This window comes from Hemitrygon akajei, chromosome 2 (genome assembly GCF_048418815.1).
Source record: "Hemitrygon akajei chromosome 2, sHemAka1.3, whole genome shotgun sequence".
In the NCBI taxonomy this organism is placed as follows: domain Eukaryota; kingdom Metazoa; phylum Chordata; class Chondrichthyes; order Myliobatiformes; family Dasyatidae; genus Hemitrygon; species Hemitrygon akajei.
In genome coordinates this window covers 35510029-35529219 of record NC_133125.1, presented here as the reverse complement: position 1 = coordinate 35529219, position 19191 = coordinate 35510029, and the positions used below count along the sequence as shown (strand labels likewise).

The window sequence follows — 19191 nt, the reverse complement described above, 5'->3', positions numbered from 1 at the left end:
AAAGATGCCCACTAAATTATTCAGAAATTTGCTTCGCCTCTACCATCAAATTCCTGACCAGTCCACGAACACAACCTTGTTTATTCTACATTTTACACTATTTATTATTTTTGTAATTTATAGTATTTTGCACTGTACAGCTGCAGTAAAACAAATTCACATTGCTATTTACGTCAATGATAATAAACCAGATCCTGAACTCACTGAATGTATGTTTGATTAGATGATTGAGGGGCCCTGGGAAAGTGTGCCAAGTAGATTTAAGATTAACATCATTCCTTACTTCGCTTTTCAGCCTCTCTTACCAACAATATTCCTGAAACCCATCAAGTTTGTAAACAATGTCCTTTTTTTTTGAATCAGCATTAATTCATTGATCACACTGTTAAAGAATATCAAAGTCATTTTATAAATGTGAAGTTATTGATCTCATTGAATGGCTGATGAGTCAAAGGGACATTGCTGGTCCTATGTTCTTCACTTACAGAACCAGGCTCAAAAAACTTAAAATTCAACACTAATGCATGCCCTGTCAGAAATCAGTTCCGCGCCGACCACCCAACAGGAACCCAGAAAATAAAATTGCTACTCCTTTAACTCTGGGTTTGCAATATATAAAAATCAACATGATGATGTAATGTTGAACTAAGTGAATGCGAAGGCTCAAAAATATAACACATTAAAAATATACTTGAAAGACTGCCAGACCACAATATTTTAGTTTGTGTGAGGATTACAGCATCACATGCAAATGCTTGAAAAGGTCTTTCCCCTGCAGAGAGCAGAAATTGCAAAATGTATGGTGTTACGGAGTGGGCAGGAAGGATTGGGTAGACAATCAAAAGCAATGAGATAAAAGGAGGAACACGAGAGGAGGAAACCACAGTTTCAACATCACTGGATGTGCCCGGCAGCCATGTGCATGTGCCTGCACGTCACAATCACACAGTACATGATATGTAAATATGAAGTGAGGCACTGATGTACAAGCTGCTTAAATCCCTAGAGCATTTTGGTAGAATTACAGCACAGAGAGCATTAAAATTGCTATGCTATTAAAACTCAAAGGGTCGGAGTTCAGAGTTCAATCCCAGTGCCCTCTGTACAGAGTCTCAATACCTCTTCCCCCGTGCAATGCGTGGGTTTTCCCTGGGTGTTCTGGTTTCTTCCCACTGTCCAAAGACATACCAGGTAGGTTAATTAGTCATTGTAAATTGTCCCATGATTAGGTTAGGGTTAAATAGGAGCTGTTGGGTGCTGTGGCTCGAAGGCTAGGTAGGGCCTGCTCCGTGCTGCATCTCCAACTAAATTAAAAGAAATATATTTATACCAAGCTACTTAAAAACAGCTTGCCACATCAGCTCTCAGCTATTTGGGAACTAAGAACCAGGAAAAATGCAGCTTCATGCTCCAAAAATCCATTTTGAGAACAGGTGGAACAAACTGTTGAGATGTAAAACTGTTGAAGGTGCTGAAAAGGTTAACATCTGATTATACTGATACAAATGGCATTAGAGTCACTACATCAAAATAGAGACTGGAATTTGGAGCCACAGGTAATCTGCCTGCTTTGATTTAAGCCAAATTGTTAAATTACAACAGGCCTGAAACAGAATGATCAGGAGAACCTTTTCTTGGTTCGTTCTGATTGCCTTCAGGAGAAAATAACAAGGGCATACACTCATTGGCCTCTTTATTAGGTACCTTCTAGACCAAGTGGCCAATAGGTGTACGTCTTTTGCTGCTATAGCTAAGCTTCAAGACTTGATGTCTTGTGCATTCACAGACACCGTTGTAATGCATGGCTATTTGAGTTAGTCAGCTTGAACCAGTCTGGTCATTCTCCTCTGACCTCTGTCATTAACAAGGTATTTTCACCCACAGAGCTACTGCTCACCAGATTTTATGTTTCTCCTCAGACCATTCTCTGTAAACTCCAGAGACTGTCGTGCATGAAAATCCCAGGAGCTCAGCACAGATATCTGGCACCAACAATCATTCCATGGTCAGGGTCTCTCAAATTTCTTCCCCATCCTGATGTTCAGTCTGAGCAATGACTGAACCTCTTGACTATGTCTGCGTGCTTTTATGCATTGGGTTGCTGTCACAGGATTGATTGCATACTTTCATTAACGAACACGTGTGCTGAATAAAGTGATAACTGAGTGCATATATTCAATTGGTTAAGAATTAGATGGGAGTCCTGGAAATATTTGCTCAATGGGCAGAGGGCTCTTGATTTCACTGCATTCAAAGTTTCTGAAGGCACAAACTTCTACTACATTTAAAACTAGGTGGAAAAAGAATGTACCATAGCCTTCAAAGCTGCTGCTGGGACTAGTGAGTGCAATTTTTTTTCCCTGGTGAACAACAGACACAATTGGCCAAATGGCCACCTCTTATGCTAGAAACTTTGGTTCACTGAGAACTTACTCTCACCACCTTCCAAGTGAATAGGTTGAATACTCCTGTCAGCCTGTGGGTACTGAACTGTAGACTACAGGTTTATGTTTACTGTGAACAGCTTAAACTCAAATCACTTGCAAACAAAAACCATATCCATTGGGAAACAACAAGCTTTTATTCTCTTTCAAGAGCTCAGTAGTAGTGTCTTGGACAAATACCCCACATATATGGGACTTTCAGATCCAGCACCCTTTATCGGAACAGGAGCTCCCTCAGCTCAATTCTGATTAGCGGTGCCAGACCTGAAACATCCACGGCTTAGCATTCACCAGATGCTGCCTGGCCTGCTCAGTGTTTCTACCATTTTTGCATTTTTTATTTCAGATTTCCAACATCTGCAGATATTCTTTCATCTTGCATTCCCACCAATGCACTTTCCTCGTTTAATGTGTTCATTTTTAGAAGACTACAAGAAAAAAAAATTTAGAAACCACATAGTGCAAGTCACTTTTTTTTAGTCAAATGACAATAGTTTGATTTTAAAATTCAATAAAGTTTCAAACCTCCAATCCTGGCATTGTAAGCAACTCCTATTGTGCAATGTGAATTGTTTGCAACAGCTGCCACTTCGCCTGCACACCGGGTTCCGTGCCTGTGGGACACAAGTGGAGAAACGTTTAACCACAGGAGGGAAAAAAAAGGAGAAATTTCAAAAGCTTAAAAACAGCCTTTAGGATATTCATTGCATTTCAAATAACAAGCCTCCCCAGCATGAAGGGAGCAAATGTTTAAATTTTTTTAAAAGTCTTTAAAATCTTACTAAGTGTAATCAATTCAAAAACATTGCAATTAGTATAATCATTTTTACATAGAGGATTACCAACCATGATTAATATTACATTAAATTGGATGAGATTAAAAAACTATTTATATTATTGTTTCCTCCAAATGGGAGGTCGCAACAAATAAAATTTAAGGACCAAGCAACACATAAAATACTTAATTAAAAAAGGCCATCATGACAATTAAGCCAAACTACGTTATTTCATATTTATGAATGTTAAATTTGTAAGAATATTCTTAATGTATTTTTTTTAATCTTGCTAAACTAGCTTGCTTTAAAATTTACAGAGGTCACAGAACAGAGACCAGTAGGACACACACTGAGTCAGCGATATCCCTTCTGAACCCAAGGGCACTGATGTTAGCAGGAATGCACCTACTCTCACCTTACATGATACAATGAGGATAAAAGAGGGTCTTTTATTAACCCGAGGCTCCGCTGCTGATTAAACAAATGGATAAGCTTCTTGGAAAGCCAGCTGTTATGTTTTTAAAATATATATTCAAAAGACATGCATTACAGACCACATGCCCATTGACAATTTTTGAGGACTTGATAGCTTAACTCTAATAATAATCCAATTTCTTTTTCAAAGGCTACACTGAAATGCATTATTTTGCGTCAACACAACCCAAGGATTATGCTGCGGGCAGCCCGCAAGCATTTCCACACTTCCGTCATGAACATAGCATGACCACAATTCACTAACTCTATTGCACTTTGGAATGTGGGTAGAATCCCTCATTTGCCTCGACACATCTTTCTAAAAAGTAATCACTTAGAACTTGTGGTACAATGAGTAGCAGAATTTTTACTCAAAAAGGGACGTGAAATTACAAAATCTTCAATCTCTGAAATGCTAGGCTTTGGAGAAAGTATATGACACAGAAAAAGCATGCAATTCAGAAATTATTAGGGAAGTGGTTCTCTCAGAAGTTTTGGTAATTTGGCTTTCAACATTAGAAAATTAAGTACGGAGCAAGGATACATTTGTTCTTGTCATATGAGGTCTTGGTGAAACCACACGTAGTATTGTTACCTTTATCCAAGAAGACATACCCCTACCACAGAGAACGTTCAAACTCTCAGATTAAGTCCTGGATAGCAAGACAATTGCAAGACTAAAAGATTAGCATTCCAGTTGATGTGACCATTAAAGCTTAGTTAAACACTAGGATTACTACCTGACCTGATTAAGGGCTTTGTGTATAATGCTCTGATTCACATTAGGCTAAGTCAGGCTAGACTCTGGTGGCTCTGCCAGGCTAAGGTTCTTTTTCTTTCCCCTTGTTGTCGTGTCCTTCACTCCTTTAAATATTAGTGTGGCACAGTACTGTAGCATTTAACATAGCACTTTACAGCGCCAGTGATTGGAAAATCAGGATACAATTTCCACAGTGATCTGCAAGGAGTTTGTACGTTCTCTCCGTGACTATGTGGGTTTCCTCTGGGTGCTCTGGTTTCCACCCACGTTCCACAGTTAGGGACAGCAAGTTGTGGGCAGGCAATGTTGGCGCTGGAGGCATGGCAAACTAGGATTTCTAGAAAAATCCTCAACACAAATCAGAATTAACACACTGAAGTTCCAAAAGTTATCAGGGTATGGGGAAAAAGCTGGCAACCAATCTGACAATTTCAACACTATTACTTCAAGGAAGGTTAAAATTGGCACAGCTGTCAGTTACATTTTTGGTTAGTTGTAGTTCGTGAACCCAAAAGTGCCAAACAAAATACATTTACTATGTAAACGTAAATAATTCATAAATTGAAATCTTCCAGCTTCAGATCACAGTTATAGTAGGCAGTAAAGACAATGATAGAGTACTGAAGTGATTATGGGAATATACTGGTGGTTCACAGATCTTTTGAAGTAACGGTATTTTGAGAAAGTAATTTGCAAAGTACATGGAATCTTGGAGCTTCAATAAAAGTAAAACAAAAATCAGAAATTAGACAGAACCTTAGTAAATCTCTAACAAATCCACAATCAGTTGTCTGGGTCTAACCTCGGGCAGCTGATTGGAAGAGGATGTGGAAGTCCTTGAGAGCTCAGTGGCAATTCTCAAAATTCAAAGTACAAAGTACATACTTGTCACCATATACAACTGAGATTCATTTTCGTGCAGGCAATCACAGTAAACACAAGAAACACAAAGATTGAACCCAACAGGATGGACAAAAAAACAATGTGTAAAAGCCAATTGTGCAAGTAGAAAAAAAATAAATAAATAAGCAATAAATAGGGAAAATGAGATGAAAAGTCCTTGAAAGAGTCTAGAGGCTGTGGAAACAGTTCAGTGATGGGGTGGGTGAAGTTGAGTTAAGTTATTCCCTCTGGTTCAAGAGCCTGATGGTTAAGAGGTAATAACTGTTCCTGAACGTGGTGGTGAGAGTCCCGAGGCTCCTGTAGCTTCTTCCTGATGGCAGCAGTGAGAATAGAGCAGAGCCTGGATGGTGGGGGTCTTTGATGATGATGCTGCTTACCTATGTACTCCTTATACATGTTCTCAATGGTGGGGGGGGGCTTTACACTCCTTATACATGTTCTCAATGGTGATGGGGGGGCTTTACACTCCTTATACATGTTCTCAATGGTGGGGGGGGGGCTTTACACTCCTTATACATGTTCTCAATGGTGATGGGGGGCTTTACACTCCTTATACATGTTCTCAATGGTGATGGGGGGCTTTACATTCCTTATACATGTTCTCAATGGTGATGGGGGGGCTTTACACTCCTTATACATGTTCTCAATGGTGATGGGGGGGCTTTACACTCCTTATACATGTTCTCAATGGTGGGGGGGGGCTTTACACTCCTTATACATGTTCTCAATGGTGATGGGGGGGCTTTACACTCCTTATACATGTTCTCAATGGTGGGGGGGGGGGCTTTACACTCCTTATACATGTTCTCAATGGTGATGGGGGGCTTTACACTCCTTATACATGTTCTCAATGGTGATGGGGGGGCTTTACATTCCTTATACATGTTCTCAATGGTGATGGGGGGGCTTTACACTCCTTATACATGTTCTCAATGGTGATGGGGGGGCTTTACACTCCTTATACATGTTCTCAATGGTGATGGGGGGGCTTTACACTCCTTATACATGTTCTCAATGGTGATGGGGGGGCTTTACACTCCTTATACATGTTCTCAATGGTGATGGGGGGGCTTTACACTCCTTATACATGTTCTCAATGGTGATGGGGGGGCTTTACACTCCTTATACATGTTCTCAATGGTGATGGGGGGGCTTTACACTCCTTATACATGTTCTCAATGGTGATGGGGGGGCTTTACACTCCTTATACATGTTCTCAATGGTGGGGGGGGGGGGCTTTACCCATGATGGACTGGGCCATATCCACCACCTTTTGTGAGCTATTCCATTCAAGGGCATTGGTGTTTGCATATCAGTCCATGATGCAACTAATCAACATACTCTCCACCACACATCTATAGAATTTTGCTAAAGTTTCAGATGGCATGCCAAATCCTTGCAAACTTCTAAGTAGAGGCACTGCCGTGCTTTCTTCATAATGACACTTGCGTGCTGGAAACAGGACCGATCCTCTGAATCTCCAGACCTCCAGTTTCTTCTTCCTGAAGTCAATGATCAGCTCCTTCATCTTGCTGGCATTGAGTGAGAGGTTATTGTTGTGGTATCACTCAGCCTGAGTTTCAATCTTCCTCCTATGTGCTGATTCGTCACCTATTCATTAGCTGATTCTGCTAATGACAAGGATATCATCAGCAAACTTGAACATGTCATTTTAGATACTAAGTCAGCTTGGAGAAGATGGGGATGTTTTCCTTGGAATAAAGATGGTTAAGGGGAATAAAAATACTCAGATCAGCTGGCATTTGTGGAACGGGAAATAGATTTAACCATTGAAATGCTGCTTTATATTTTAAATTTTCTGATATCTAGATATTTAGCAACTGTAGATTTATCTTTTCATTTGAGATTGAGGGGAAATTACAAAGTGAACTTGTAGGCCAAAGCAATAAAACAAATAAGTGTTTCTTTAAGCTATAAGTAACATGACTAAGTGGTGGAAACAATTTCAAATGGTTCAGCTTAGTATCAGAAAACATCCAACCTGAAACTCTTACTCTTCATAAGACATCCATGAAGCAAAAAAACCCCACAGAATGAATGACAGAAACACCAGAACCCAAAGCCCTCCTCCCTCGGCCCCCACTTGTACCAACAGAAGCAATGACTCTGCACTACCCACAAGGCAATCAATTGAAAAAGCCCCCAAAAAAGATCTTCATCTAGAGTCTATCAAAAGCCATAGCCCAGAATCCAGCACTTCAGTGTCTCGGACAGACTCTCTCCCCCAGCAGGGAGAAGAGAAGTCACTCTTGCAACAACGCGAGCAGAGACCACTAACTAGCTGGTCTGACGTTACAATCTTCTGGGTCGCTTCTCAGCCTCCGACTCGAGGACCAACAGGTTCTTACTCAATTTAAAAAGGAAATTGGAGAATTACAAGACAATGTAATCCCATGGGACTTTGGGACTGAGGAAGGAAATGGGACTGGATTGCTCTAGAGCAGGGGTTTCCAACCTTTATGCCTTGGACCCCTACCATTAACCAAGGGGTCTGTGAACCCTTGGTTGGGAAACCCTGCCCTAGAGAAAACGCCCGAGCAAAATGGTCATCTAATACATCAGAATGACCATGACACTGATTACTTATTGGATTTCTTTAGTGTTTGCTCTGCATGACTAAACATACAAAGCAGCTTTCGTACATAAACATTGCTTTATTAAAAACAAATGTTTTCATTGGAATCACAAATAAATGAGGCACTCTGCCACACACTCTTCAAAATATTTTGGCAAACATTTCCAGTAACTGATGATCTCATCAAAGCACATTTGTGTTATGTTTTGACTGAAGGAAAAATTACCTTGAGATATAGTCACTGTTCTATACGATTGAAAATAGATTTCCTATTCCCCACCAAAACTCCTGGAGTGAAATATGATAACAACTGTCTGCAGACTGGTTCCACATCACATGGAACACAATTGATGTTTCTGGACTAGAGTCGGCCTTGCCTCAGCAACACGATTTCAGTTGGATACAGGATGATATCATACTCAGTGGAGCGTAGCAGGCTCATTTACTGTTAAACAATCCTGGGAGCTCCATTCTTGGGACGTTGGCACTAAAACTAGCAATGCACAACAGGGCAAAACATTCAGGTCCCAGTATGATATTTTCCTACTCTTCTGATTTCATGCATCTAGCTTCCCTCTAAAAAGTGTACCTACTCTTTGTATCAAGCCACTAACCTCATTGTTAACCCGGAGTGGCGAGCTTCAGATCTCCACACTCAGATGACCCTTGTAAAGGTCCCAGTTCTCCCCACTCTAACATTTATCACCATCTGTTACACACTAGTTAAGATTGCATGGCCCCAACCTTTCCATTAATAATGATGATTATGATGTTGATGATAAGTACTTTATTGATCCCGAGTGGGAAGTTCTTTTGTTACAGCAGCAACATTTAAAAACACACTTAGCAATGTGCAGACTTAACAAGTACAAATAACATACACAATAATAGTTTACCAATGAAATAAAACAGGCCGGTGTACTATTGTGTGTCCTCCTGTCGCACAGAGATGAATTCTTGTATATGCTTATTGCATTTGGCAGGAAAGATCTCTGTAACGACCCTTGTGATAGCAGAGGTGAATGAGGCTGTTCGAAAGTGTGCGCCGCTGCACAATCCCAAAAAAATCCATAATCTCAAAATAGTAGCACGTCCACTGGCACCCCCCCCCCCTCACTGGACCTAGGCAGGGGTGGGAGAAGCCACTTTGAATATGAAAGCACATAGCATCCACTCAGCATCAGTGAATTTAGACACAAGTCTTCTGTGAGTAGGGGACCAGAATAAAGCCATTGGTTTTGCCCACTGCTTTACCACTCCCCTGCAACCATTTGGCTGCACTGGTATTTCTAGGGGGGAGATCTCTCCCTCTCTAATGGAGTGCACCACTCAATATTTTGTCCTCTCTCATACAGTAGTAGTTCCTTGCTCTGGAATGAAGTCTGTACAGTGCTCTAGACCATCACTTGTAGAATTGAAATTAGAAACATCATTTATTGGTGGTTCAGCCATCTTAACTATTTCAAAAGGTTTCAGCTCCATTATATAAAGAGTAGCAACATTAATCCCAATACACAGGGAAAAGCTAAAATCATACATTTAGTAACTCAGATAAATTTCTCTGATAGTGCAAAGCTGGCAATACATGCTTTAGCCAATTGAAAGTTGATTCTGCTCTTTGAGCAACATTCACAATGTTGCTAATTATTTAATTGGGTTCTCTATTTAGTTTTAGGGTTTGCGTGAAGATCTGATCACATTTTAGATCATATTTGTGCAGAAACAGAAAATTCTACAGGGTTCACAAGCTTTCTAGTACCACTGTAGAATTGCTTTCTCAAAACAAATGTGGCATTGATAAAAATTAAGCGATAAATCAGCTTTCTTTAAAAAGCTAACAATGAAATTAACCATTTTTCATTTAGCAGATCTACACCAGCTTTTCCTCTAATACCTGGCTTCTCTCCACACCGAACCTTTGAGAACTTACAGCTCAGTTATTGAAAGAGGAAAATGTTGGGATTTCACTCCCAAATTTCTACATGGCATTGCAGGATAATGCAATTGGTGTAAACGTACACATTTCACAAACACTGACATTGAGTTGGGGCTCACTGTAAGCTGGTCAGATGTTTCCACCTCACTGTAATCATGTGAATTACTATGACTGTGCTGTGCGTTCAGTGTTGGGGTTTTACAATTCATGGCTTGTTACAGCAGTTCTAAACATAAAATCCCTCTGCAGTTTTATTTATGAAAACCTACAGCATACACAAACAAGTTCAGAGTTATTTTTAAAATAGGATGCTGAATCTACAAAAACCTGAATTTGTAAAACTGTGCTGAAAAACTCAGCCATTCAGGAACAGCTTCTTCCCCTCTGCCATCTGATTTCTAAATGGATACTACCTCACTACTTTAACTTTTTTTCGTACTACTTATTTTAACTGGTTCCTTAAGGTTGTTAGAGCTGGGGGTGGTAGCGGGGACAAGCTCCCACTACCTATTAAATGCTCCCAATGGTGCGTGCCCCAAAAAGCCTCTGGTAACCAAGTCCAGTTCCTGGGCTCCACGTGTGCCTTAGCTACTAAGCCTGACAGAACCTTTTCTACTGACAGAAGGTACAAAGGCAGGTTACCGGCATCTTCAAACCAGTCGTTTTATGCACCATGGCTGGCAGCTCAAGTAGGAGAAGGAAAACTCTTATCTCAAGCCTTGCGGCTACACCCACTCATGGAGGAAGGCTCTGGGGGTAAACCCAAGGGAATAATCCAGAGCTGGAGTCTGTCAGTCAGTCCTACATTGTTTCAATGCTGACTGGCAACTCCTGTAACGCTTCTGGTATCAAACTGTCGATCTCCACTGTTCATTTGGGTTCATAAGATGTGGGGATGGGGGAGCTTGCTACATGGGCAACAGCTTGCTCTCCCTGTCATACTGCCCGATGTGAGTATCTAGACAGCTAGAATGCAAAATCCACGATCAACCCCGATCGACGGAGGCCCTCAAACTTATTTTAACTATTTACTAGACATATAGGTACATATTTCCTGTAATTCAGGTTTTCCCCTCCATATTCATGCATTTCATTGTACTGCTGCCATAAAGTTAACGAATTTCACAACATATGCCGCTGATTCTGATATTGGGCAATGCCCGAACTCATTTACATAGAATTAAATGGAAATGCCACACTTTAGCTTTGATGAATGTGAATTCTCAAACTCACAGTAAGGAATTACTTTGCTCATCAGCTTGAACATATAGACAGGCTTTTCATGAAAATGTTGTTTCTTTAGGGAGAGTCTAACGGACTAACGGAAACAAAGATTTTGACAACTAGAAACATACAACAGCCTGAAATCCTAAAGTCTTACAATCCTAGAGTACATCAAAAATTTAATAACATCGTTCAGATGCATGGACTTGGGTTAAGTGAAGATCTGTTTCAGTCCAATGCACTAGAAAAGGTTAATGTTGTTCTTTCATGGTGGGTAGGTGTAAAATAAATCAGTTTTGCAATATCACTTGGGATTAATGTAATGAGAAATATGACATCAGAAAAATCATTTCAACATAATGAATTAGAAAAAAAACTAAATTTAAGAAATTAGTCCGTTGCATCAAGTACTTCTGACATTCAAGTTTAAAATGAATGGATATTGTTCTAAGTTTTGAGCAGCTGCTTGCCATAACAAAAAGTGTATAACTATTAGTGAGAATATTTTAATGCTGGTATTCTTGAATAAGAGTCATACAAATGTTAGTTAGCAAATAAACACTAACCAGCTGCATTAGTGCATTGGTATGTCACAGCTTAAAAGTTCAAAGTATATTATCAAACTGTCTGTACAATATACAACCAAGTTCAGCTCCAAACAGGCAGCCACAAAACAATGAAGCCCAATAAGGCCCATTAAAGACTGTCAAACTTCCATTGTGCAAAAAAAAACTAATCATGCAAATAAAAAAACAAATAACATTCAGAATGAAAGTTCATGAAAGTGAGTTCACAGCCACAAGGCCAGCCATCAATGCACCGTCAAGACTTCAGTTCACACTGCAAAAGTAGCAGGTTGTACAGGCGGTTTGACAGTTTAACTCCAAAAGGAAAGTTACAGGCTTTTTATTACAGTGATCATTGTCCAGGACATGTGTGATTAACAGTGCAGTATAGTCATTGCAGTGTATTTAGTCTAGATCCAGTACTGTAAAGTACATCTTCCCTAAAGCGAAGTTTACTCAATTAAGAAATCATTTGCAATCCATTGCAAATTCTTTAATCCAGTTTACCCATGTTACATTGCTATCTGTACATCCTTCATATTCCAAGCACCTCTACTGAAGGCAGATGGATGTGCGATATGATGCATTTCCTTAGATTTCGATGAACATACTTTTCCATAGATGATATATGATTATTCATATTCATCAGCTGGTATGACAAAAGAGCAAAATAAATTCTTGGATTATGGACACATAATGCCTTTCCATCCTTGCCACTGTTAGTGCAAGTATCAAGGGATTAGCTTTATTCCTTTCCTTTAACCCCAGTAGTCCTGCTGTACTTAATAATGTATGTATGGATGGTGCCTCCTCCTTTCCAAGAAACAATACATATCAGGGGCACATTCTAATCAAAATGAATAAGAGTAAATTTCACAAAGGAGGAACTACATTCCAGCTTTAACTGACCAGCAAATGCCTTCATACTGTTGGGACATCCGGAGTAAAGTCTGTTAACAGTCATACTGAGAAGGCACACCAAGACCTCAAATTCCTCAGGAGGCTACGGGACACTCACTGCTGTTCCCCGCACCAACCCCCAAACCCAGACACGCCGCATGAAACATCCAAACCAGATAAGCACAGCTTGTATGGCAATTGTTCTTCCCCACACCACAAGTTGCACGACACCTCAATGTATCGTGCTTCCCCTCCATCGATCCTGTTTCCACTTGCTGCTGCCTTGGGGAAGCAGCCAGCACGATCAAGGAGACCTCCCACCTTTGTAATTCTTCTGCCCCCTTCCATCATGCAGAAAACAAAGTTTGGTAACACGTACTACCAGACTCATGTAGAACTTTTATCCTGTTGTTAGCAGACTCTTTAATAGACCTTTTATACACCAAAGACGAGTTCTTGATCTCTCAAACTACTTTATCATGGTTCATGCATATTGTCTACCTGCACTCACTATCATATCAGCACACTAACAAAAATTTACTGTATGTGACAATAAACTAATTACGTGGACTACAAGCTAGTAACTGACCCCACTTTTTGCTTCCACGCCTTTCTATCAGACCAGCTTATTTACATTTCACATATTCATACAAAACCAGTGATTTACCGCCAAAATACTTTTGTCCCTCATGCACACAAATGATCTCAAAATACAGACTCTTGCATTGCAAAGGCCATGATTATTTGCCAATATCCCTTTCTCCTGTTTCCATACCTCCCTCTATCCCTGACCATCTTCATCCCATGGAGGAATTCAGATGAAATTTTAAACAAACCTTACTTAGGAAAAAGAGAAAAATTTGCTACACCCAGAAAGAGCCCCTGCAACAGAAATACCTATAGCACGTTGAAGCTTCTACAAATTTTGGATATGTACACATATACAAAGTACACAACGACCTTGCAATTGACACATTCCAGTTAATCACCCCAAAACAGCAATAGCTATTTTTCCCTGAACAGAAAGTTAATCAATTGCAGGATGTGCCTATCAATTGCTGCTAGATTTTGTGGCAGAATCAGGCCTGATTAGAAAATGCATATAAGTCAACAGATTCTGATTTGCTGATATAATGCAACAAGCATTCAACATCCTATAAGCAACCCCACCGAGGGAAACATTTTCAAAATATTGCAAATAATATTTAAATAAATTCTGCTTCTGTTAAGCAGACTGCTAGAACTAGGGCAATTGAAAGCCATAGACTTCATTCTCTTGACGCGAATTTCCCAGAGTAGCAACTAGAATAAAGTAATGTCCCAGAAACTGAATATTGTTTTCAGTAAAATATTTTGTAACAGATCTACAAACATTGCTTCACGAGAGAATTACAGATAAAAAAAAAGTAAATACAATTCCAAATCTCTAATGCCTCGTGGACAGTCTTAACTATAGGAGAATGTATGTGGAACACAGCGACCTAGTATTTCTAAACAAGTAGAAAATAATCACAGTCTGAGAACAATCACATGGAACAAAATTCATGAAATACGTGCTGTGCCCATAAACTACATTGAAGCTGGGGGTTTTTTTTAATCCCCTCTGAATTAGTCTTTAACCAAACAGATCAATAAGGGCAATGAAGTTGAGGAACATCTAATTGGACTGTAGAGAGACCATTGGAATGAATCCACATCAGAATCTGGTCCAAAAAAAATTAAGAGTCCATGGGATCCAAGTTATCAAATTGAACGCAAAATTTGTTTATAGGGCACATTGGGCAACAGTTAAGGTTTTTTGTTTGGCAATTGTGACCAGTGGTACACTGCAGGGATCGTGTTGCGAGTCTTACTGTTTATTATGCATTAATTTATCTCGAGGTATCTTGCTGATGACACAAAGATTGATAGTTTTGTTAAGTGAGGGGGATAGTTTTTGACAACAGAATGACATTGATGGATTGGCGAGACAGTGCAAAAGCAGTTGGAATTTAATGTTGAAAAATATTGGTTGTTTCATTTTGGGAGGCGTAAAATGTCAGGATATAGGCAATGAATGGTAGGTGTCCTAGAAATACTGAGATGGATGGGCACCTTGCAGTACTTGTTCAACAACCTTTGAAGGCAGCAGCACAGACTTGAAGGCACCATACAGTGTGCTTGGTCTACATTATGAGATATCTAAAGGAAAGAAAAACATCCAGTGGTTGACCTCATTATCTGGAGAGGCAGTGGAAGCACTTGTATATTGAAGTATTTAACTGAACAGATGACATACAAAGCTATAGGTGGGTGCAGGGAAAGATCATGTACTTAAAGGGTTGCAAGTACATTGGCTGAAAAGCCTGTATGTGCTGTAAAATGCTCTACACAATATCCACAAATTATATTGCATGTAACAAATTGTCTTTGTAATTAAATTTGCAATCTGAACAGTAACTGCTCCCCCGTACCTCCTACTAAACATCTGCCACGTCCTTTTTTTACCAAACTAGGAAAGAAAATAATTCCCTTGGATTTAATAAACTATCTGTGTAGTCAATACTGGACAATTGGATTTCTATTAATATTTTATTTATTTTAAATGCAAAATTAGATTATCTAATTCAATGTAAATGTAAAGATAACTGTTGGATCTGTCAACTTGTTCCTTGTACGGTCAATAAGGGGAGAGTTTTTTTTAAATAAAAGGCCCAGTCAGCTGGCTGGGATGCATCCAATGGGAAAAAGCTCATACACTACACAAACACTACCACTGGTTAGTCCGGCTGAATGGCTTGTTCAATGCTGCAAACTCTATATGAAGAATAACACCAGATTGCAGCATCAGAGGCAATTCTAGCATTGTCCATTTATGCATATTGTTTACTCTGACTATGCATAATTGACGATTTTTTTTCTTCAATGCTTCCAATAACTTGAATTAATTACTTTAAAATGATACGGGGGGGGGCAAGATAGAACTAACTAAGGGACTTGGGATATGATTCTATGTTCAAGAGCAGTATTGAATGCAGATTGCATTCAAATTATAATTGCAAAATAAGCCAACTACCAAAGTGCACACAGCAATTGACAGACAAAGCCAATATATTCAGATTACTCACAACAATGTACTTTTCTATCTTGGTTACTTTCAAAAGCAAGACAAGGAAATAGTCATTTTGTTACACAGCAGAAAGTGTCTTTTTACAAACTATCTACTGACGATTCCGCAAGCCTGCCAGGCATTTCTTCCCCTTTGTTTTCACCTTGTTTCACAGCAAATGTCAATTGAACTTCCTCACTGGGAGAGAAGTAATCTTCCTCAAAAGCCACTCTGTAGCCCTGAGGTGATGAATGAGTTGAGACCAAGAGGTAGATCACTAATAGTTCATACAATGGGATCATTTCCAACAGGCAAGATTGACTTCCAAAACAATTGGCTTTAAATCATTCAGTAACCTGATGCTGGAGTAATGAAATTTGACTTCACCTAAAGCTTCAATGACTAGAGGGAAAATTTGATCGAACTAAAAAAAGAGGAACGCTGCACTTGCGATTCCTTAGAAGCTCGATCAAATTGCATCCATTCTTAAGGACGAACGGTACGACAATTATAGGAAACCAGCATTCGCAGGAGCAGGGTAACACCAGTACAAGTATAAAGCTTCTTCGATGCCAAATGACAGCAGCAGGCTGATTTCCTTGAACCCAGCAATCAACATTCAAACTAAAGGTCTCCACTTCTAGCAGCACAATTTACCATTTCTGAACGAGAGTTCTCTAGTACAGCAAGACGAACTCTTGACTGCACAATCTACTTTGTCAGGACTTTATAGTTTATTGTTTCGCTGCACTTAGTTAAAAGATGTGCTACTAAATATTTCACACGGTGCCCTTGAATCATTCCAGCCTCAATATCACATCTCTCACTTTGTCTGAACAGTTAACATTCTCTTCTCAGAGAAAGACACATGATACCTGATCCACCATGCCAGTTTTCAGCACCCATTTTGAAAACCTTCCCTTTCCTCCTCTATAGTATTTCCACTGAAACGTACGTGCATGCTGCAGGAAGCAAGTTTATTCCATCCACAGGTTTGTACCGTAACATCCTGGAAATTCTACTGCAATGTCCTGGATTGAAAAACTGCTTACAGAATTAAATACCCAGGGGGTCATCACATCATACCATATTCTTTGAATTACTCATTCTTTCCTTCCCCATCTTCACTTTTCCCCCACCCCCACAGAAATTGCCTGACCCGCTGAATGGTTCTAGCATTTCAGTAGTTCAATAATTCTATTTAATATCAGAGAAATGTATGCAATATACATCCCTAAAATTCTTGTTCTTTGCAGACATCCACAAAAATCAGAAAAGTGCCCCAATGAAAGAGTGACAATTAAAAAGTTAGAACCCCAAAGCCTCCCACACACAAGCAGCAAAGCAACATCCCTCTCCCACCAAAAAGCATCAGCACCCTCCACCCATCAAGCACGCAATAGCAAAGCCCCCAAGCCATGATCCATAGTACAACAAAAACGAATCATTCACCTGACAATTCGACATGCCACAGGCTCCTTTGCTATATTATTAAGATCTGCAGCCTCCACAATTTTGATTTCATTTTCACAATTAAGTACTTTGGAACTCCATCACAAGTTCACAATTTTATTTCCAGGTAGACATCAGATTTGTACTCTACATCCAAAAGCAGCTGCTAGTCCTGCTTCAATAGTGCTTGAGAACGCGCTGAAGTACACACTCAATTGCTACTCCTCTTCAGGCACACCCTCAGTCCCTCAAACTCCACCAATCACAATCATCTTCTTCCCCATTGCTAAATGGATTCCCGTCCTCTCCTCACTAAACCCTGCCATAGTCTCTTGTCCAACATCATAAACTCCCTTGCACCCCTTCACCATTCAACCTCACAAACGGCACTCTTTAGGAGGAGCAGACTAGATCTCCTGATGCAGTGAATCACCAAACAAAACAGGCTTGATTCACCACAGAACTGATATTTAATTGCCTTCCAAGAGGGGAGAATTGAGAGTCATTTTAAAAGCTTCTCTAAAATAAATTACCAATATCTGAGGGCACACCTTGGCAGAGAATATTAATAAATTTTAAAATTCAACATCTGTATTGAATACAGATTATATGCATTTTAAAATATTGAAAATGGCAAAACCCATTTCTTCAGTTGCTAAAACGAAAATAAGAGAATTATACAACCTCTCAATATTACTGCACTAAAACAAATTATTTAGAGTCAAAGTACAGACCCTTCAGCCGATCTAGTCCATGCCAAAACCATTTAAACTGCCTACTCCCAATGACGTGCACCTAAACCAAAGCCCTAAATTCACATGTCTATACATTGCGATGGAAGTTATAACACAGATTTTTACTCCCTCACTTGTGAATTCAATTCAAACCTTTCCTGTAGGTAGGTGACCAAAACTGCACACAATCCAAATTAGGCCTCACCAATGTATTATACAACTTCAATGTAACATCCCATCTCCTGTACTCAATGCATTGATTTACGAAGGCCAATGTGCCAGAAGTTTTATGACCTTATCTATCTGTGACACCACTTTCAATGAATTATGTATCTGTATTCCTAGATCCCTTTGCTCTACCATACTCCTCAGTGCACTGTGGCTCACTGTGCAAGATCTACCTTACTGAAGTGCAAAACCTTGAATTTGTCTGCATTAAATTCCATCTGCCATTCTTCAGCTCATTTTTCCAGCCTTCCACACTGTCCACTACACCCCCATCTTGGTGCCATCCATAAATTTGTTGATCCAGGTAACCACACTATCATCCAGATCATTGATACAGATGACAAACAACAAAGGACCCAATACCGATCCCTGTAACACACCACTAGACATAAGCCTCCAGTCAGAGAGGCAACCCTCTACCACCACTCTGGCTTCTCCCACAAAGCCAATGCCTAATCCAATTTACCAGCTCATCCTGAATGGCGAGAAACTGAACCTTCTTGAATAGCCTCTCATGCGGGTCCTTGTAAAATGCCTTACTAAAATCCATGGGACAACATCCACTGCCTTGCCTTCATCCACTTTCCTGGTAACTTCCTTGAAAAACTACAAGTTATACATGACCTACCACACATGAACTCATGCTGATTATCCATAATCAGTCCATGTCTATCCAAATACTTGTATTTCCAGACCCTCAGAATACCTTCTCTAACTTTCCTACAACTGACGTCAGACTCACTGGCTTATAATTTTCTGGTTTCTGTTTAGAGCCTTTCTTAAACAGTGGAACAACATTGACTATCTACCAATCCTCAGTACCTTTTCCCTGCCACTTTAGATATTTAATGCTTTAAATATCTCTGCTAGGGTCCCGGCAATTTCTGTACTTGCCTCCACTGAGTCCGAGGGAACACCTTGCTAGGCCCTGTGGATTTATCCACTCTGATTTGCCTCAGGGTAGCAAACACCTCCTGTAATCTGTACAGGGTCCATAAAGCTGATGCCATTTTGCTTTACTTCTATGGACTCTGTACCCGTCTACTGAGTGAATAGAGATGCAAAGAAGACATGTAAGATCTCCCCCATGTGATTTGGCTCCACACATGG

General features: G+C 39.9%; 1 protein-coding gene across 3 annotated transcripts in view; it reads right to left on the bottom strand.

Annotated features, from left to right (window-relative positions):
- pcsk5b (proprotein convertase subtilisin/kexin type 5b) overlaps nt 1–19191 on the bottom strand; it is a 327069-nt gene that overhangs the window by 233269 nt on the left and 74609 nt on the right. For all 3 annotated transcript variants that reach the window (XM_073070138.1, XM_073070147.1, XM_073070157.1), the window contains exon 6: nt 2970–3058. In XM_073070138.1, the coding sequence (XP_072926239.1) occupies nt 2970–3058 (89 nt within the window). The remainder of the gene's footprint in view (nt 1–2969; nt 3059–19191) is intronic.